The following is a 22,786-nucleotide window of genomic DNA, read 5'->3' on the forward strand; positions in this document are numbered from 1 at the left end:
GGCCTCGATTCGTGCCCTCTCCGCCTCCCGCTGCTGACTCCAACGTCCTGGCGAATTTGTAGCCTCCTCCCTCAGTCGGTGCCAGTCGTCTGCATCTAACCACTCGGGCTTTGGAGCCCCACTCTTGATTGCCTTGCGTGCGTCGGATCGTCTATGTGACATGTATGCACGCATGCAATCCATCATCCAGCCCGTAGAGAATCTATCCACTGCGACTGGCACCGGGAACTCCTCATGCAAGGATGCTACTATGTACTCCTTACTCCCCTCCGGTATGTTCCTCCAATGATCCAGGACGTTGTGCCGAAAAACTTGTTGGCACAACTCCCTCATGCGAGCCATCACCCTCCTCCCCTCATCATTCATGATGATGGCTCCTGACCTGCCATCCACTAGGTATCCATAATCCCTAGGAGTGTGCCTTGTATGGGCCCTCTCCCATCTCCGTCCATGCTCCTGGGCATATCCAGGAGACCCCTGAACATCCGATGTACCAACGGGGGTACCCTCTCCCAGAGTGCCACACAAAGGGGTGCCGCCAGAGGGTGTGCCACCAAAAGGAGTGCCACCAGAGGGGGTGCCACCAAAAGGAGTGCCACCAAAAGGCGTGACATCTGCCGACGGCTGCGCAAAAGCCGGAGTAACTGGAGTGGACGTCCCCACAGGTGTGACAAATCCTGGCGGTGACCGAGCTCCAGCTGAACGACGAGACGGAGACACCACGTCCGTGTCTCCACAGCAGCACCCCCCTGATCCTCCTGCAGTCGCAGTCCCTCCCTCTGGCCCAAGTCGCGAGCGTCGAGATCGTCTACTCGAAGCTGAAGCATCTGATCGCGCCGAAGCTGATCTAGCAGAGCGCCCTGACGAAGAACGAGACAGCTCCTGATTTGCTATCTCTCTGAATCTCGCGAGCTGATCTGGAGACATACGTGCCATCATCTCCTGAAACTCCTCATCGCTCATCCCTCGACTCATCCTGAAAATGTCGATACCTGCACAGATAAAAAATAATGTTAGAATAATCAATTTAAACTATACAAAGCACATTAATAAAATCATTTTTGAAAAATCCCTCTTAAAATGCATATCTTATCTACCTTTATGGAAGATCTAAACAACGAATTGAGTAATACAATTCTCCAAGAATGAAGTATTCTATGGTCCCATGTTAATCTCCTGACACAACTCTGCATTCACTGGAAGGTCGATAGACATGTCACCACAAAACAACGAGTCTGTCTCGTTCTCAAAAAATTCTACGACTTCTGTATTTCCATCATTGTTAGCCGATGCAGGCTCCAAGCTTGCGGTGGCCTCCACCCCTTGTAATTTCGATCCCTCTATTTGCATATTTTCTTCATCTATGCCTGGAACATCGCTTTGATCGTATACTCTCGCACCTCGAGGAGTTGAAGGTATAACATACCACCATCGAGGTTGTCGGGGATTTGGATAGAAGATTACCTGTTCACAAACACTTACAAACCGTCTTCAAACCATTGTGGCATAAACCATGTCGTATTACAATTAGCAAGCAAATGCCTAGTTGCACCTGTTCACAATGGGCCGGCAACACAAAGGTGTCGCGCAAATCCATCCATTTTTTTTCGGAATCTATTTCAAGAAATCTAGATGGACCTCGTCGAACTGTTGCGCCAGCTCCTCCAAGTACCACTTTGAACCACTGCACGTCGAATATTATCATGGAGAAGCTACGGTAATCCACCGTAATAATACTTTGCAAATTTCCAAAATACTCCATCTCATCCACAACCGTGTTCGGATCCGTTGCTCGTCGCCGGCTCTCTTGCTCAAACCTTGCCATGACACCACAGTCCATTGTGGAGCGCATTTTGTCAATACGCTCCACCCGAAAATGCCGTCCGTGCGACCACGCTGCACTATATATTTTGTACTGCACATTGAAACACTCAAATTAGATGTAGCAAGCAAATTTAGATACGACACATTCTAAACCCCTCATTACCTTTGGACTACATCCCCTCGAGAACTCCCACTCCTCCATTGAGACCTCTGTCCCTTCGCTGGATGCTGCGGTCAAGGCTCCATGCAACCATCGTGTTGACATAAACCGCGGCATCTCCTCCATGCCTTCGGGATATCGAATCGGTCGGTGACGCGTACTGCGTCGGAATTCAGCTCGTGCTTCCTCTCGATCTTGCCTTGCAATCTAGTACTTGGCGAGCCACGTCTCCATGGAGGCATGGTGCAACATACAAAAACGATTCACCTTCTCTTCCATTGAGGCATCCATTCTTTTTTCTACCCCATTTCCAACCACCACATCTCCAGTCAGCCTGTCATCGTCCTTCAGCATCCATAGCATTTCATTGTCTGGTTCCACCATTGGTAGCCATTGTGAGATATGCACTAACGCCTCTGACACCAACCAACCTTCTGCCATGCTACCTTCCGGATGAGCTCGTTGTCGCACAAAGCCTTTCAGGGTTTCATGAAGCGCTCCAGGAAGAACATCCATCGCGTATGGACAGGTCCAGCAATCTCCACTTCATCCACAAGATGCACAAGAAGGTGAACTTGTATCGTGAGCATGCTAGTGGGCAGGTATTTCTCAAAGAGACAGACCGTCTCAACTGCTCCCCGCCTTGCGGATTCAATAGAGGACGTCTTAATCTCTTTCTGTGAGATCCATTGCACCAAAGTCGACAGCTTGTAAATGGCCCCGCGAATTTCTGGAGTTAGGCATCCCGCGATCGCGATCGGTAGGACAAACTGCCACAAATGAGAAAGCATTAAGAATAATGGTCACTTTTCAAATTTCAAAATGTCCACGCTAATTAAAATCCATTCTATTCACAAACCTAACATATCTTATGCCAATCATGGGATTTTAGCCCAGAAATCTGGTCATCTTTAGAAAATGCGGACCTGAGAGAACGCATCATACCCGTCGGAGTGCGGATAGACTTGATTACTTGCTTCACAATGCGCTCTTCTTTGGTAGACAAAACCCAGGGAGCGCGAGGAAGCTGCACTCCCCCTTCAGCACTCGACTGCGGCCAAAGCGCCTCCATCTTACCTACCTCCTTTAAATCCATTCGTGACCCTATAGTGTCTCTCTTTCCTATGATGTGGTCCCATAGCAAGCTGCCCACATTTTTGAAAATATGCATGGGATCCAACAAGTGGTTGACCTGTAAGTGGGTCCAATATGGCAACTTGTAGAAAACTGAGAACCGCCGCATTCCATTTGGATGTGAATCCGGGTTTACCATTTTCAGCTCGTACCAGCTTGCAGCGTTCATACGTGCTGGAGGTCGTCCAAGAAAACCTTCCCTGAGTTCATGATCCTCCGGCAAGAAAGCGGCGTGTCCTTGATATACCATCTTCTTCATGGTTCGTGACCTTCGGGAGTCTAACTGTGGCCCACACAATGGACATGCATGATAACCTGAGGTAACGAGACCTGCAGGGCGATCCACGACCTAGTGAATACTTGATTGAATGAAATAAAATATAGATATTACCGGCGAGAACAAAGGTCTGCTCACCTGAGCACTCTCCCAATCCCGGAAAGTCATGCATCGTCCACATGAGAATGGCTCGAATGTTGGCTGACCGCCGACCATCGCGCCTGCTCATATCTTGCACCGTAACCCCCTCCTCCCACAAAATCTTAAGCTCATCGACTAATGGATGAAGATACACGTCCATATTTTTTACTTTGTAGCGGCCCGAGACGAGCAAGCTAAGGATGAGATGTCCTTTCTTCGTAGAAAGCCATGGAGGAATGTTGTAGTTGACAAGCACTATAGGCCACACACTGTAAGAAGTCGAGCGCAGACCGAATGGGTTCACACCATCCATGGCGAGACCGAGCCGAAGATTCCTTGGCTCTCGCACAAAGCCTGGGAAGGTAGAGTCAATGTGGCTCCATGCGCGCGAATCTGCTGATATTCGTTGAACTCCATCCGTGGATCTATTCTGCACATGCCACGTTGTCAAGCTTGCCATGGCAGACGTGCGAAACATGTGGTTTATGTGGGGGATGAGCGGAAAGTGTCTGAGGACTTTTTGAGGGATGGTTTGCCCTTGCAAGTCCTGTCGATACCTGTGAGCACCACACTTTGGGCATGTCTCCATAGTCTCGTATTCATCTCGAAACAATATGTAGTCGTTGATACATGCATGGATGTTATTGTAGTCCATGCCAAGCTTCCGTAAAACATGTCGCGCATCATCACGAGACTCAGGCATGGTGTTTGCAAGTGGCAATATATGATATTTCAATAACCTTAAAAAATCATAAAACACCTTAAAAAATCTATCCATGTTTGCAATAATACTGTTTTTAAAAAAAACAATGAAGTCTGTGTGCAAGGTACCTGAATAACTCAGTCACACTCGTATCGCTCCAACCGTATTTTGCTTGCACACTTAAGAGTGCAAGCAATGTCTTCAACCGAGATACTCGGCACCCATCATATAATGGTATGGATGCTTCCTCTCTGAGCGGGTCAGATGTCTCAACATCCATGGGAATCAACGCATCGATCATTGCCTCCATCTCAGGCTCCAAGATTGTAGGCAAGTCGGGAAGGTTGTCTGTCTCCTCTGGCATTGACGGTATAGATGGGCCTTGCGAGTGGTCGATTGGCTCCTGCAATCCATCCATCGCACGTCCACGAACTCTTCTAATTGGCCGCAAAGGGTGCACTCCCCCTTGGGTCGAGACATCACCCCCCTGGATACAAAATTTACCAACAAGACCCAATCTTATTGTGTATGGTTTTCAATTAGCTTGAGAGTACAATGCATGAAAATGCTAACTTCAAATTACCGTTTGCTGAAAGTCTGCAATCGCCTGATCAATGATCTCAGATTGAAACTCGCCAAATCGTCGTACGTGTTCTATAGACAATCGGCGTTTTCGTCTAATTGCCAACTTGCATTGAGAGCAAGGACATGGGACACGCTGATTAAGATACGACTCGCGGTCTTGAACAATAGGACCTTCTTCGTTTGCCATCTTATCTACATTACAGCAAACAAGGCTTAAATGGATAGCTTTATGGAGATGTACATCAAGTTGCAAGTTGACCATAAACCTTGCATTGTATATAGTAGTCGAGAGATTTTCCGATGTTATATCTCGGCCTTGTATCATGCTCAACGATTTGTTTGTCCCGGTAGATAATTTTTTGTTATATCTCGGCTTTGAGTATAAGTAATCCATTTTAAAATTAATGCGCGCCATCTATGAAATTTTATAACTATAGTAATAAAATTTATTTCAATCAATTCTACTCATAGTCATAAGACCTGAGAGAAATTATCATATACTCAATTTAAGGGTTTCTTTTTCTATAACAATAATTTTGGGTTCATTTTGATGAAGTACATGGCCGTATGCAAAGCACATTGCATACCATTATCAATACGTATATTATCTTAAATTTCCTTCCCTTCCCTCTCCCTCTCTTTCTCTCCCTCTCCCTCTCTTCCTCTCTTTCTCTCACCCTCTCCCTCTCCCTCTCGTTCTCTTTCTCTCCCTCTCTCATTTCCTCCCTCCCCCTCCCTCTCCCTCTCCCTCCCTCTTTCTCCCTCTCCCTCTCCCTCGCTCCCTCTCCCTCCCCCTCCCTCTTTCTCTCCCTCTCTCATTTCCTTCCCCTCCCCCTCCCTCTCCCTCTTCCTCTCCCTCTCCCTCTCTTTCTCTTTTTCTCCCTCTCCCTCTCTATCTCTCTTTCTCTCTCATTTCCTAAACAAGCAAAAAATAAAGTGATTTAAACATCCTCCAAGCAAAAGGGAGAGGGAGAGATACAATGCACTCTCCCTCTCTTTCTCTTTCTATCCCTCTCTCATTTCCTTTCCCTTCCTCTCCCTCTCACTCTCTTTCTCTCTCATTTCCTCTCCTAAACAAGCAAAAAATAAAGTGATTCAAACATTAAACAAGCAAAAGGGAGAGGGAGGGAGAGAGAGAATGCACTCTCCCTCCTTCTCCCTCTCTTTCTCTTTCTCTCCCTCTCCTATTTCCTCCCCCTCCCTCTCCCTCTCCCTCTATTTCTCTTTCTCTTTCTTTCCCTCTCCCTCTCCCTCTCCCTCTCCCTCTCTTTCTCTCTTACTCTCTCGTTTCCTCTCCTAAACAAGCAAAGAAGAAAGTAATTTAAACATTAAACAAGCAAAAGGGAGAGAGAGAGAGAATGCACTCTCCCTCTCTTTCTCTCCCTCTCCCTCTCTTTCTCTCCCTCTCCCTCTCCTTCTCTTTCATTTCCTCTCCTAAACAAACAAAAGAGAACGATTTAAACCTTCAACAAGTAAAAGAAAGAGAGAGGGAGACTCACCAATGAGATATGGCGAGCGTGGGCGGCTTCTCTTTGCAACGAGGGCTCCTCCTCTCCTTCACGAACAACGACGGTGGCGGCGGCGGCGGCGGCGGCGGCGGCAAGTCTCTTCCTCCTCTTCTCTCACAAAGCCTTGGCTCTCTCCCTCGCTCTCTCCCTCGCTCTCGCTCTCAAAAGGCGAAGAAAACAAAATGAAAACGGCGCTCTGGTTTCGGCCGCGCTTTTTTTCCCTGCGGCATCGCTATATGCGTCGCTATTTGCGTCGCTATTTGCGTCGCATTTGCGACGCATTTGCGACGCAAATAACGACGCATATAGCGACGCCAATTGCGACGCATATAGCGATGCCTATAGCAACGCCGACATCCGCCGTCGCTAATCGGCGTCGCTATTGCCCCATTCCCTTGTAGTGACACACACACACAAGAAGGATTGAGAAAGAGATAGAGCAAAGAATAGAGGTACATAGTGAAAGATAGATAGATAGATAGATAGATAGATAGAGAGAGAGAGAGAGAGGCCAACTCCAACCTCCTTGAAGGAAAACTACTGAGCCATCAATACTCTTGAAATAATTCATTGTCCTAATCTTTACATTTAGGTTAGAAGCTCATGGGAATTGTAGAAATTGTCGTGACTATCCAAGGATGATCATGAGGAGCAAACAAAAGAATAGAAGCATCCAAGCAAAGTGTAAGAAATGGCATCCAAAGAGAACACTTCTAATTTGAGACTTGTAATTGAGATGATGTTTGTAAGACCCATTGCTCCTCAATCTCATTAGGTGCCCTCATACTAAGTTAAATAAAACAATGTACAAGTAATAAATATCATAGCTTAGACATGCTTGTCGTTCATTTGTAAAGTTTTCTTGTATGGCTAAACCATCAAAAGAAGTGTACTAGGTATAGGCATTAGGAAATCAAACATGAAGTTGTAATGTTAAGATAAATTAATTGTCTTCTAAAAGGTGAAGTAAATGACTTTTTATTACCTTGTTGCTAGGAACTATTTGCTTGGGAACGAAATTTCTATTTTGTATGTGAATACATTGTATAATTGTTATGAGAAAAGAGTGCTTGTTTTGGCTCAAAGATAGAATGTTTGCCTTGGCTTTGTTTAAATCATAAGAATCCCCTAAGAGAAAGAGTTCTATACACCACAAAACAAAGATACTAGTAAAGGTAAGGAACCCAAACTGACACTGTTTGATACATTGGCCAAAGGTCGAGAAGTATGAAGGCTACCACAAAACATTGGTTTACACCTACAATAGCTTGTGGGTTAGGGAGACTCTGGATACCCCTTGCTAAGCCTAGGATGGAGTTGCAAAACCTCTATGGCCAAACCTCTTTGGATGTTGGATGACCCTATTTTAGATAAAGGGTAGTGTCTAATGTCGAGGTATCCAGGTGCTTTGGATACAGGTCTCCATATAAGGAATGGAAGGCGGGTTAGCATTGCACCTTGGAGAAGGTGTAGATAAATATTCTTGTTTTGCAACAATTTCTTTCAAAATAACGTTTGACACTATCTTTGTGTAGTGGATTCATTTACGTGAAGGAATCCAGTGTCCTAAATGGATAATTAATGAAGCTGCCATTATATATTAAAAAATAAGTGTAATAGTTAATTAAATAACTAAACCATACCATTGAGAAAAGTACGAGGGAGGAACCCTCGATGGGTCCATCCTACAAATGGATAGTCTTAGTGAGTTGAGAGTTTTCCTTCAAGGCACTAGAATTAGGAAAAGGCAGAATGCTTGATTGCCTAGTGTATCATCTTAAAAAGGGATATGTAGAGTTTGGCAAAGCAAGAGAATATCTTGGTTAGGAGAGAAAAATAATTATTGGAGAGCTCAATGAAATGGTAGGGAAGGGTAGTATGATAATCCTAGATATTCCATTGCTTACTCTATACATACATACATGCATGTATGCATGTGTGTGTGTGTGTATGTTGTATCAATGTTGCATTCAAAAATGATTTACTAATGAACCTCCTTAAGTTATTGGGGGAGGCTATTATATAGCCTATCTCCACCCCCTGTCAAGATTGTGGGAGAGAAGGAAGGAGTCTCACTTGTAGCTTTCTTGTTTGCACAATGGGGGAATACACACACAGGTGGAGGCTGAAAACAATTTTCCTCTTCTTAGTTGTGTAAGCCAAAAAGAACTCACATACAAAGAAATAGAAGAACCCTATATATGGGTCTCAAACCAAACTCAAATAACTAAGGTGGCATACTAACTGAGCCACGAACTAGAGTAGATAAGGATAGCTGTCATCTAGCTATTATTCATGGGCGGTGTACCAACCGCATCTGCAAACAAGTAGGTGACATAAATGCACAACGGTCACCCTGGCATATCACGAGTGGAGCTCGATATCTCAACACTCCCCCTCGAGCTCAATCCCAATTCCTGCACACCAAGCAGGTCTCTGAACTTGCGCAGCTTCTCTATGCCCAATGCCTTCGTAAATATGTCAGCTACCTGATCCTCTGTGCTGACATAAACTAGATCAATAAGACCTAGTAAAACCCTCTCCCGCACATAGTGATAATGCACCTCAATGTGCTTTGTTCTAGCATGATAGACTGGGTTATTTGCTAAGTGTATACTACTCATGTTATCACAATAAATGACAACTGGCCCATCTATAGGCTGATGCATATCATAAAGTAGCTTATGCAACCAAGCTACCTCACATACAGCCATTGATGCACCCTTGTACTCAACCTCTGTACTCGACAAGGCAACTGTAGGCTGTTTCTTGCTGCTCCAAGTGACTGCAGCACTCCCAAAAGAGAACACATATCCACTGGTAGATCGTCTATCAGAAATGCTACCAGCCCAATCAGCATCAGTGTATCCATGCAACTGTATCTGAACCACAGTCTCATAAAATAGTCCATACTGCAATGTGGACTTCACATACTTGAGTATGCGTCTAGCCGCATCCAAATGCGGTTTCCTTGGAGCCTGCATAAACTGACTTACCAATCCAACAGCATAGCTCAAATCTGGCCTAGTAATAGTCATATAAATCAAACTTCCTACTATGCGTCTGTACATAGTAGGGTCTTCGAGAAGCTCACCTGCATCTGCGCTCAACTTTACATTCTACTCCAAAGGAACTGAAATAGGCTTACAACCTGTCATCCCATATTTGGACAGCATGTCCAATCCATACTGCCTCTGCAAGAACCGTATCCCACTTGGTGATCTAATCACCTCAATGCCCAAGAAATAACGCAGCTCTCCCAAATCCTTCATCTCAAACTTCTGCTTCAATAACATTTTCACATGAAGGATATCTTCATCACTGTCACCTGTCATAATCAAATCATCAACGTAAATGACAAGTAGCATAATACATTTCTCTGTTTTTCTCACATAAAGTGAGAAATCTGCCTTGGAAATCTGAAAGCCAATAGTGACAAGATACTGTCCTATCTTGTCAGACCATGCTCTAGGTGCTTGCTTCAAGCCATACAAGGCTTTCTTCAACCTGCAAACAAACTCAGGATGAACAGCATGCACATAACCTGGTGGCTGCTCCATATATACCTCTTCTTGCAAATCACCATGCAAGAAGGCATTCTTTACATCCATCTGATGTAAAGACCATTCCTTTGATGCAGCCATAGCAATGACTGCTCTTACGGTTGCCATCCTTGCAACCGGACTGAATGTTTCTTCATAATCAATGCCATATGTTTGTGCATACCCCTTGACTACTAATCTTGCCTTGTATCTGTTCATAAAACCATCTGTATTGTGCTTCACCTTATAAACCCACTTACAACCAATTGCATTCTTATCTTTAGGCAAAGGTACCAATTCCCATGTAGCATTTGCTTCCAAGGCATCCATTTCTTCATCCATGGCTTTCTCCCATTTTTCTTTTCCCATGGCTTGCTCAAAAGAAGTGGATTCTGGTTCCTGTATCACTTTGACCATATATGCATAGTGAATGGCTATAAATCCATCATATTTCAGCCTATCCACTGGATACCTCTCTCTGGTAGACCTGCGCAAAGTAGGTTCACTCCCAGGTGCTCTCAAAACGTCCCTGGTCTTCCTTACTCCAGGTGTAACAATAGAAGGAATACCCAACTCATCATCAATGCTCTGTTCTGAGCCACTGGATTCACCATCCACATAAGAGTGACCTGCATTCACATCAAATATGGGTTGATCTACCTTCTCTTTTCCTTTTCGTGATACCTGCATACCACTATCTGCATTACTTTGAGAAGATTCTCCTGATCTCAATCTGTCTATCCATGGCGAAGAATGTGAACCACTGCTAGACGACACTCCAGGTCCACTAATATTTTGTGACTGTTGCTGTGAAATCTGTGCAGCATTCCCATTTTGTGCATCTACATCATCAATCACATTTACTGGTTTATACCACCTACTCATCTCATCAAAAACAACATCTATGCTCACTGTAAACTTACGAGTAGAAGGGTTATAGCATCTATACCCTTTCTGCTGGCTGCAAAGAGTAACCAATAAAGATGCACTTCTCAGCTTTTGGATCCAACTTGGATCTCAACTCATCTGACACATGAACATAGGCAATGCAACCAAAAATCTTCAAATGAGAAATATCTGGTTTCCTACCAGTATACCTCTCCTCTGGAGTCATCCCATGTATTGCTGTAGTGGGAGTCCTGTTCATTATGTAGACTGCTGTAGCAACTGCTTCAACCCAGTAAATATCTGGCAAGTCTTTTTCATTGAGCATGGCACGAGATACCTCTCCAATATACCTGTTTTTCCTTTCTGTAATTCCATTTTGTTGTGGGATATAACTGCATGAATATTGCTGCTTTATGCCATGCTCCTGCAGGAACCTTGCAAACTCATTTGAGAGGTACTCTCCCCCTCCATCTGACCTTAGGCATTTTATTTGCAGGCCTATTTCTTTTTCAACCATAGCTTTAAGAGTTTTGAAATGCCCAAAAACTTCATTTTTCTTTTTCATAAAATACACCCAAACTTTTCTGCTATAGTCATCAATAAAATTGACAAAATAATGACAGCCTCCAAGAGATGCAGCTTTAGTAGTCCACACATCAGAGTGGATTAATTCCAATGGCTTCTTACTCTCTTGAACATGTCTAGGAAATGGTTTCCTTGCCTGTTTTCCAAATTGACAGGCTTCACATACCTCATGCATTTCTGCAACCTTGAATTTAGGCAATCCTACAACAATATTTTGGGCCTGTATTGATTTAAGTCGTTGTACATTAACATGACCAATGCGTTTATGCCAGATATCAATATCTGCAACTACACCGGTCCCATGTACAAACATTGCTGCACTCAATTCAGGCATGTCTGCATCCAACGTAAGCATTCTGCCCTTCTTCTTTCCTTTTGCTATCAAGTGACCTTTATTTTTCATATCCTCAACAAAGCATCCATGAGGATTAAATCTGACCTGCAAGCCCTGCTCAACCATTTGACCAACAGAAACCGGATTCTTGGTGATATTCAGGACATGAAATACATCGGATAGGTATTTCTTTTTCCCATCCTGCATAGACAAATGAATTTTTCCAATCTGTACAATAGGATGTGCAGTATCATCACCAGTCTCCACAAATCTTGGTTTTTCCATTTTCCTTGCATCCTCCATCCATTCTACATGACCTGTCATGTGGTTTGATGCACCTAAGTCAACATACCATACATCCTTGCTTTCTTCTGCACTTGTCACAGAATTGTTCATGTGCTGCACCATAAACAAATGCTCATTTCTGTCATCACCCTATCTACTAGAAGATGCATAATTCCCTTGTTGTAATTTTTCATTCATGATGTCATTTTGCTTTTTATAGCAGTCTTTAGTCATATGACCCATTTTACCACAGTAGTAGCATTCAACATTACTGTTTGCATTTTGGCCTCTTTGCCATCCACCACGACCTCTTTGGCTCCCCCTGCCTCTAGAGTTACCACGTTCTCCTCCATAGGACTGGTTTTCTTGAGTTTGCTGCATATTCTGATTTCTACCACGGCCTCCAGATCGGCCTCCTCTACCTCTGCCTCTACCTCTTCCAGCATTTGAGTAGAAGACAGCTTCTTTTGAAGTTCCTTCTGAAGAAGATGCACCACCATTTCTCTACTCCTCGGAAATTAGAAGAGCAATCAACTCCTCAAAATCAAGGAATCTTTCACGGACGGAAATGGATGTTCGGAACTATGCATAATCCTTTCCTAGACCATTCAAGGTCACAGAAACTAAATCATCATCTTCCACTGGCGACCCAATGGAAGCAAGTGCATCTGCAATCTTCTTCACCTTCATGTGGTACTCATTGATGCTCATACTTTCTCTTTGCACATTGTGCAACTCTTGCTTGAGCTGCATTTTCCCGGCTTGCGTATTTGTGCTATACATTTTTTACAAAGTATCCCATGCTCCTTTGGCGTACTTGCATCTTGAATATGCACAATCATAGAGTCTGAGATGCTGATAGACAGCCAGTACATAACTTTCCTGGCTCTCTCATGCCATGCTTTAAATGCCTGCATTTGCTGTTAATTGGGAACATCAGGAATAACTGGTTCTTCTTCATTTCCTGCAACGAATTCCCAATATCCTTTTCCCATAAGGAAATTCGTCATTCTAAACTTCCATACTTGGAAGTTGTTCTTGTCAAGCTTTTCAGTGACAATCTGTGAAAGAGAATCAGACGCCATTATAGAACACTGCAAAAAATTTTGTCACTTCAAAGAACACAACTTCAGCCTCACAAGGGCTAATCTACAAAACTGACGAAATTGCTATTTGACCACACAGTCACTTCCTAGTGACGATTTTGCATCAACAGGCAACAAGGATGATTCTGTAACTCCCAATGTCTCTGAGCACAGGCATACGATGCAATTTCTACAATAACTTTTCACCGACCTATAGAATAGTGGTCGCACAACATAAAATAGGGCCTTTTCTTGAGTGCGTGCAGAAAACTTCCGCCTCCAAAACAGGCCCCGAAATGGCCTCAAATAAAAAAAACAAGGTCACCAAGGGCTAAAGCCTCCTCCCGCAGCATATACTGCCCTCTTGCTTCACCGCAAAGGGCGTCTCAACCTGAGACAATGCACTCTTGCAATTTTCAGCTGTGCTACCTGCAGAGATCTGCTCCCAAAACAGAAAATGAAAGCAACACTGCTCCTCTTACCAGAACACGGTGAACTTGGTTTGCTTTCTTGAGCTCCTTACCACGAACAAGGCTCTGATACCATGTCAAGATTGTGGGAGAGAAGGAAGGAGTCTCACTTGTAGCTTTCTTGCTTGCACAATGGGGGAATACACACACAGGTGGAGGCTGAAAACAGTTTTCCTCTTCTTAGTTGTGTAAGCCAAAAAGAACTCACATACAAAGAAATAGAAGAACCCTATATATGGGTCTCAAACCAAACTCAAATAACTAAGGTGGCATACTAACTGAGCCACGAACTAGAGTAGATAAGGATAGCTGTCATCTAGCTATTATTCATGGGTGGTGTACCAACCGCATCTGCAACAACTGACAAGTCGGTGACATAAATGCACAACGGTCACCCTGGCATATCACGAGTGGAGCTCAATATCTCAACACCCCCCCCCAAAAAAAAAAAAATCGGTATGCCCTCTCTTCTCTATTTGATCAGTCTCCCTCTCTCACTTCTCATGATAATTTTGTCTTCCTCTTGTTTCAACAATTATTGGTTTGACTCCCTCAACTTATGATGACAATGATGATGATGGAGATTAGTATGAGATTAATTCTCCCTCTTTCTTTCTTTCCCATGTAGACTCATTGTTGGGGGTGATGACTAAAAAAATAGTGGCTCTTTAAAAAAATTTATGAGGATGAAGCAAAAACAAAACAAAAGCTAAGCTTCATTTTACCTTAGTATTATCACTATATACATTTGACTTTTCTTCACGTGTGAGCTTGGGATATCGCACAGAAAAATGGCCTTCTAGTGGAGAAGGAGATTTACACACATTTTGAGGGATGCCATATGAATAATATTGAACTATTATTGATTTAGTAGTAAAGGTAAACCCACACTTGTATATGGTTAGAGGTTCAAGTCCTTGCCTTGCTACAAATGACAAACCACTTCTTGAAATGGACACTCAAAGAATTTATATATCATTTTTGGTTGTGATGGAGTATCCAATGGGTGGAAATTATGTCTTCAATACTTTTCCCACATGTAGGAAAACAAAGCGGCAATGGGTAGCCACTTTTTCAATGTTTAATAAGCCTTAGAAATGAAGATAGAAAAATGGACCCATAGCCTAGATTGATCATGCAAAGACTGAGGTGGATCATCTTTTGAAACTATGCACATCTTATATCCACATGCAAGTCATGTGAGATGTAGAAAAACCAATGAAGGCAACCAAATTTCTGTAAGACCTTAGATATAGAACTTTGAAAAGGTACGGATATGGAATTTGCAAATATTATCAAAGATCATAATTGCATATGCAAGAAGGATATGTAACAATTGTGTAGAGCTCGAAAACATGATCTTTACCTCTACAATTAGCTAGAAAAAGTAGCAATAGAAAGAATGGAGAAGAAGGTGCTCAAGTACTTGTAGTTTTTTACTCTTTCTAAACTCAAGAAGCTATTTGCAAGTAGTTCTATTTTTTGTTTATGTTTTTATTAACTAGGTCATGTGCCTAGAAAATATGATTTCGATAAATGCTTTTATACTACTTGTTAAGAAAAGGCTTCTTTGCGTCAATATACGTTCCTAGGTAGGGCTTTTTTCTTCATCCTTTCATTCTCATGTAGGGAAGGAATGGATTCTTCAATGCCCTATGGAATGTTGCGGTATCTTGGTCCACATATATCTTGTTCGGTGAACTCATGGTCGAGATTTATTTTCCTATGTTGCTTGATTGGATGGGAGATCTTGATCAAGCACTTGTTGACTATTTGGTGGTTAAATATTATATGTGCCTCCTAAGACACCAAGTTTTCTACACTATGAGATTCAAGCTTGCGTTTTGTGGACTAGGAGGAAGGAGATCCCTAATCTTCTTTAAATTTTTGACGTTGATAGCATCGGGATTATTATGGAAGTCAAGTTTATCTTTTTTGGTAACTCATGCTATATTTATAAGAAGGGAGCGTGAAAATGGTCACTATTAGATCACCTCTGATTTTGATAGAGAGTAGTTTGGTCTCTATAGCACACTCAGTCTTATTGCTATACCTATGGAGTTATCAAGTATTTAGCATCAAAGATATGGTCGTTTATCTTTTTCTGGCTTACAAAGACAGGATTTGTATATTGTTTTAGATACATTAAATTGACACTTCATGATTTTGTTGATTCTCTTGTTTCTTCTATTGCTTAGGAGGCAAGCTAGTTTATGCTTGATTGGAGATAGGCTGTGGAGAGGCCCTCCCATTGACATTAGGATGGATCGTATATAAAGGTAGACTATCTAACATTACATGATGCTAAGTGTTACATGGATATTGTCCATTTGCAATAGTTATTCTATAAGTTGGGTTGTTTGCTGAAGTAGCAATGTACTATTCTCTACATTGAACTTAAAGTGCCATAAAACTAATGCTTGGAAAAAATCGATTTCTGGCCCCTTGATTTTGAGGGCAAAGTACATAGTTAATCGAGACTTGTGCTACTTTTTGAGACTTGAAACTTATAAAGTTTCAACTTTTGACCTTGAAAACTAGTGCCAACCTAATGGTTACCATGACAATTTCAAGTGAGGATTTTACACTATAGGCTAGGATATGTGAGCAATGATTGCATAACCAAACCTTTAATGTTTGTCTTTTTTGTTTTGGTTAACATTGGCCGTTTTCTAGTCCTTAAATCCTTAACTCTGATAATGATCAAACTAGCGTTCCTGGCGCGCTTCGCGCGCAGGAACGCTATCCCGCTTCGCGGCAGCTTCGCTGCCGCGAAGTGGGGTGCGAGGGAAGTGAAGCTGCCGTGCTATCGCACGGCAGCTTCACATCCCTATCGCACAGTGGATAATGCTATCACAAAAACATCGCATGCTTTACTCTCCTCTATATCGCACGGCAGCTTCACATCCCTATCGCACAGTGGATAATGCTATCACAAAAACATCGCATGCTTTACTCTCCTCTATATCGCACGGCAGCTTCACTTCCCTATCGCACAGTGGATAATGCTATCACAAAAACATCGCATGCTTTACTCTCCTCTACTCACAACCCCTCTATCTCTCATCCCATTTACACCTCCCCCCTCTATCCACACTCACTCAATCACTCCTAAATCAATTGCATTCAATGGAGTCGAATGCACTATGTCTGGAACATCTCTCTCTCTCTCTCTCTCTCTCTCTCTCTCTCTCTCTCTCTCTCTCTCTCTCTCTCTCTCTCTCTCTCTCTCTCTCTCTCTCTCTCTCTCTCTCTCTCTCTCTCTCTCTCTCTCTCTCTCTCTCTCTCTCTCTCTCTCTCTCTCTCTCTCTCTCTCTCTCTCTCTCTCTCTCTCTCTCTCTCTCTCTCTCTCATGTATAAAAGACCAAATATGCATTTGCATCAAGGAGTACATAGACTCATATATACATGCAATGACCATGCACCAAACTTATAGACTTGTATCTATACTTGCTCTGCAAAACTTATAGAAACAACTTGTATCCTTGGATGTTACAATGAGAAATAACATTCCTACGGTGAAACAAACCACAAATAAAAGATATATGAGCCACACCACAAATTTAAGTTTGTCCAAGCATTGCATGCAAACTCCCAGTATTAATAACCCACATAGGTGAAGCAAAGCCCGAAACCAAAGTTTCTTCTAGAGACTACACCAATAACCTTACACCACAATTTCAAGTATCAACAAACCACAAACTGTCACTCCATGATTGTGCCTATGCATCTACATCCAAATGTTACAAAAAAATTTACAGTTCCCATAGGGTCTAACCAAAACGAAGCTTTTCTTTCTTTGAGAAATAATTGGAAAATTTTCCACTCTCCAACATAGCATGGCCAGGCAAAGCAAGTCCGATCGCCACTCTTCGTCTTGTTGATGGTATAGGGACATAATAGTATTTCCGCTCTCCAATATAGTATGGCCAGGCGAAGCAAGTCCAATCACCACTCAACATTAAAACAACAACACCTGCTATGCGCAATAGCTAGAAGTAGCTCTTCATGATCATTCGACGTTACAATCAGAAATAACATTGCTACGCTGAAAGGAACCACAAAGTTTAAGCATATCCAAGCATCAAATACAGATAGGTGAAGTAAAGCCCAAAACCAAACCTTGCTTCAGAGCCGAAAACTTTGTACCATAAATCCAAGTATCTACACCTATGATAAGTAGATATAGATACATATCTACATCCAAACGCTACAAAGATGTTGAAACTTTTCATCGGGCCTAACCAAAATGAAGCTTTCTTTTCTTTGAGGAATCACTGGGGAAAATTCCATCCTCCAACACAGCATGCTCAGGAGAAGCAAGTCCCATTGCCACTCTTCGTCCCGGTGATGGTACAGGGGACATGATAGTCTTTCCTCTCTTTCTTGCACCTAAAATTTTAAAAGCTCACAACGTAAATATGAACATATCCAACAATATTGACAAAGATCACTTAATATTGGAATAACAATACCTGGCTTAACACTTGCAAACCCCTTGGCAGGCATTGTCACAACTTGATGTAGCGTCACAAAACAACTGAGATCCTTAAATTCATACGCCGACCACCCCCTTGGTATTCTATCAGTGTGAGATCGCCGAAACCTCTTGTCTTGCTCAGCTTCACCCATATGCACTCGAAAGCATTGAGTATACCCACAATGCACCACCTCAATAAAGACTGGAAGTAAAATCTCTATGTTGACATCATCATACAAACGCTCAATGACCCTTGCAAGCGTTCTTCTTATAATATCATCCATTGTCACTGCGCGCAAGTTACACTGCAGTTCCTTCTGATACTCAGAAGCTGGATAATAACCCCAGCTTGGAGTAGGCATCTGCAAAAGTCAAGCAAACACTTATATACAGTGCAGGGAATATATACTCAATTACGATCGAGTATATGCCAACCGAATACAGCTTTGAGGCTATCTCACCTACACACCAAGCAAGGACTACGAAGCCATCAAAATTCAATAGATACATCTCTAAAAAAATGCAAGCATATCTTCCACTCTCCAAAAAACTCATCTCCGTATGCATCTTTGCAAAAAAGCAATGCACCTCATTGCATCTTTTGAAGTACCTCCTTGTACACAATGTTCGTCGTGACATTCACAGTGCTTCCATCCTCATCTAATAACACCCTCACACCACATGAGGATTTCACCCTTGAAAATGCAACATACAGCTGTCCATGTGTAAATACTGGTGTCTTTAAGTAAAGACCAACAACAGACAATGTCTGGCCTTGCGACTTATTGATTGTCATAGCAAAGGCCAATCGAATAGGAAATTGCCTCCGCCTCATAGCAAACAGAAACTGCAAGGTGCCAGGAATAAAAGTGATCCTAGGAATAAAAACTCGCTCCCCTACATTTGTCCCTGTTATTATTTCAGCATCTATCACTTTTTTATTGAATGCCTTACACATCAACCGTGTACCATCACACAAACCTTTTGCTGGATTTAAGTTCCTAAGCAGAATAATAGGTGCATTCATCTTTAGCAACAATAGATGGGGAGGAAATCCACCTCCAAGATCCAATGTATTTAAATACTCTACAGAGTATAAAAATGAGCTATCACCTGTCTCTGCAATTGAATCCGCACTATAGTACTGTACAACTTCTCCTGGCATCGATTGTAATGCACAATGATTCAAAGAAGCCACCTCTGTATTCCGTGCTGCAAGTATAGCACGCTCACTAAAATATGCCCCAAAGTCTCTCACCACGGATACTTCACCGTACACACTATTAACCAAGGTTTCAATAGAGCACCCTTTCAATACCATGCTAGATGGAATATGTAACTTATCACAATTCTCCGTAATACCCACTCCATCCCCTATCCCTTGAATCCAACCAACAAATCCATTATCCATTACACCACCAACGGTTGACATTCTCATATTCCCAGACAACCTTAGCACCTTAACATACTGCCATAAATGAGAGCAACATAGTGCCGCATTAGCAATATCTTCACGAGAGCCCTTCATCACGACGGGCAAGATTTGCCTAAAATCACCCCCAAGCAAAGTAACCTTTCCACCAAATGGTTTATTACAGCCCATAATATCTCTTAAAGTTCTATCAACAGCTTCAAATGCAAACCTGTGCATCATGGGAGCCTCATCCCATAAAATAAGGCTCGATTGTCTGAGAAGTTGAGCAAGATCGCTCTGAACAGGAATATTACAGGTGGATCGATTACATAGATCCAATGGAATTTTAAATCTTGAGTGAGCAGTACGACCGCCCTGCAGAAGCAAAGCAGCAATGCCAGATGATGTCGTTGCCAATGCTATATGACCATCACTGCGCAACCTAGCAAGCAAACACTTGTAAAGAAACGTCTTTCCAGACCCACCGGGACCATCCAAAAAAAAAACATCCCCAAAGTTTCCACCAATGGCACCCATAACTGCATCATATGCAACCCTCTGTCCATCATTCAACATTGCCTCCATACAAACACAAACTCTACGTTGCTCCAGTATATCATATGCATATTCATCTTCTAAAAGAGGGTTAGCACACAACTGAGAATATGTTCGATGAGGTTCTGGCAATCCATCAAAGTCAGACAATCTTCGCCCATGCTATCGCAAAAGATCCTGAAGATGCAATAAAGCCCTCTTTGATGCCTCTTGTTGTAGAACTGCAGAAGATATATGCACATGCTCTAGCTGTAACTTATACAAAATATCCTCCACCATCGGTGACATAAACCTATCCCAGAGCTGACCAGGCTGTGCAGGCTCACAGAAGACCAAAATTGCAGCAAACAAAGCACGCAACTGGGCACCAACTTGTACAGATGCAGCCTCTTCCAAGCACACAACACACTCATCATCACCCTCTAACATGCCCTTTGCAATGCAGGCTTCCTTAAAGGTGTTGTACACCACGTTGCCAACAGTACGCAAATCATCAAAAGACATACATCCTCGAGACACTGTCAAGAGCATTCGCAAGTAATAACGCTCACCAGATGTTGGCGGCACAAAGTATATTCGACCACACGTATTTCCACGCTTTCTCTTCGTCCATACCTTTCGTTGTGCATTCCACACCCAATACATCGGGAAGTCTTGATACCGTATAGCTCTAGCCTCTGGATGAACACTATTGCACACAAACCATTCTGTAAGAGTAGTTTTCCTGATATCTTCATTCTGCATAACATGTGATATATTGTCTGTATCTTGAAACACCACATAATTCTCACCAGGCAAGTGCACCTGCAACCGCTGTATATCAGGCTTCTCATTGTGCAATGCATAGTCATATATTCGCCAACACGCTTCCAAAGCAGAAACATACCGTGCATCTAAATAACTCTCGATCTCATCTACTTCACGAAAGGTCGTACCATTTAATCCTGAGTTTCCAACAAAAAATTTAATCGTTGCACGATCATGTCCCTTGTATATATACTTATACAAATACTTGACAGCTGCCACCGTTGAGCATACCTCAACATTTATATGTGCATTGTATTTTTTACTCAAGTACGGATTGTATGGAACAATCCATCGATTATCAATAGTATTACCCTTTATTGTGACTGTCTTTCCATCATCTCGTCTTCTATAAACAGGATAGCCAGAGCTATCAACAGTTGTCACATTCACAAATCTCCGAGGGAATTTTTTAGTGCATCGACCATTGCGCATGCAAGGGCTCTTGGGATTCATTACACCGCAAGGACCATGGACATTGCATTTTGAGATAGTTTCAAACAAAGCTGAAAACTTTTCTCTATCAGGAAACTCAGCACAAACAAATCTATCATAATGGCATGCTTCAGAGGGTTTAAAAGGGTGCTCCAAAATTAGCAAAGTATGAGAATGTGGTAGCCCCCGCTTTTGAAACTCAATCACACTAACATAGCCTGCAACATTTCCAAACAGATTCCTTTTCAACAATGTATGCATCATATCAGCATGTTTTTTATGAAATACCCGAGCAGTCAAATCCGGACAATCATAAGCAGTCTGTCCAGGCAACAAAGCATTAGTTATCTCTAACCACTTTGGATTACATGTCATCGTTATAAACAGATCAGGTTTTCCCTTACTTCGCACTATAGCCATGGCATCCTGATACAACTGATACATGTGTCTTGGCCCACCAGTAAAAGAAGACGGCAAAACCACCCTTTTACCAACAGAGGCACCAATAATCCCCATCGGCCCATCATCCATCACTCCCACCATATCTACTAAGCCCTTATAAACTTCCGAGCGTAAAACTGATTGATTTTGACGACACCAAGCTAACCTACATTGCTCTATACTACAATAAGCATCAACAATAAATTGTTGCAACAATCGGCCACCCCGCAACATGCACACCTCAGTGTCCTCACGCACTTGTAGTCGAAATGCATAAAATTGCATCTGAGTAACACAGTCCTTATTAGATAATCCATGTATATTAATTGGAACATTAACACCACTATAAGGTACCTTTACATGCCAACCATCATCACCCATAGGAAAAAGAAGGACGTATAGCATTGGCATATATGCCCTATGCAAGTTTGAAATAGCAATACATCGTCCATCCCGACTATAAACATGTATGTCTCGACGATCAAGAGTATTCTCATCGCCTTGTCCTGGCATGATAGCCGCAACCTCAGTTGCCACTGGAACTGAGTATTGTCTATTAGCATGTTGAACCCCAAAAATAGTCATTCTCAAATCATGCAAGGGATTATTTTGCAATTGCATACCCACGGATTTAAAAGCTTGTGCATATGCATTGTGTTGATGCATCATAGACTGAAGCTCCCCAAGCAAGTTTGGCAATAAATTAGGCATAATATCCAACCGATTAGATAACTCATGCTCAGTATCATAAACATAAAGTTGTGCAAATCTTGGCCTTTCCTGTCGTTGCACATTAGGAATCAAAGAGCCTATACGATGATAAATAGAGCCATGCACTCTAAAGGTATAAGAATTTCCCACAACAAGCAAAAGCTCATCAACATTGGCACCAAGTGACACAAATGCAAGAGCACTATTATATGCTCGTATATTATTTTTAAATACTCTGCTTTGAGGATGCATACCATGCAACAAATCATACAATAGTTGTGGTGGATATTGCAACTGTGGCAACATTACTTTTCCATTTCGACAACAATGTTTACCGAACAAAACTGACCCCTGCACTTGAGCCTCACATCTCCACAATTTAGCTGAACATCGCTCACACATCTCAGAAAGACTCCCCATGGAAT

General features: G+C 42.5%; 1 protein-coding gene across 1 annotated transcript; it reads right to left on the reverse strand.

The window, feature by feature from the left end:
• Window positions 1-16,229: 16,229 nt before the first annotated feature.
• On the reverse strand, window positions 16,230-21,752 carry LOC148033119 (uncharacterized). Its single transcript, XM_087682298.1, has 9 exons — window positions 21,668-21,752; window positions 20,297-20,488; window positions 19,575-19,954; window positions 19,394-19,469; window positions 19,115-19,309; window positions 18,826-18,988; window positions 18,612-18,696; window positions 18,306-18,363; window positions 16,230-16,327 (listed from the first exon to the last, which is right to left on the reverse strand). Exons 1-9 carry the CDS (start codon window positions 21,750-21,752, stop codon window positions 16,230-16,232), a joined length of 1,332 nt encoding a protein of 443 aa, XP_087538424.1.
• Between the last annotated feature and the right edge of the window lie 1,034 nt (window positions 21,753-22,786).

Source organism: Lygodium microphyllum, chromosome 7 (assembly GCF_053477565.2).
Source record: "Lygodium microphyllum isolate KBCC chromosome 7, Lygodium_microphyllum_v1.1.10, whole genome shotgun sequence".
Classification (NCBI taxonomy): Eukaryota; Viridiplantae; Streptophyta; class Polypodiopsida; order Schizaeales; family Lygodiaceae; genus Lygodium; species Lygodium microphyllum.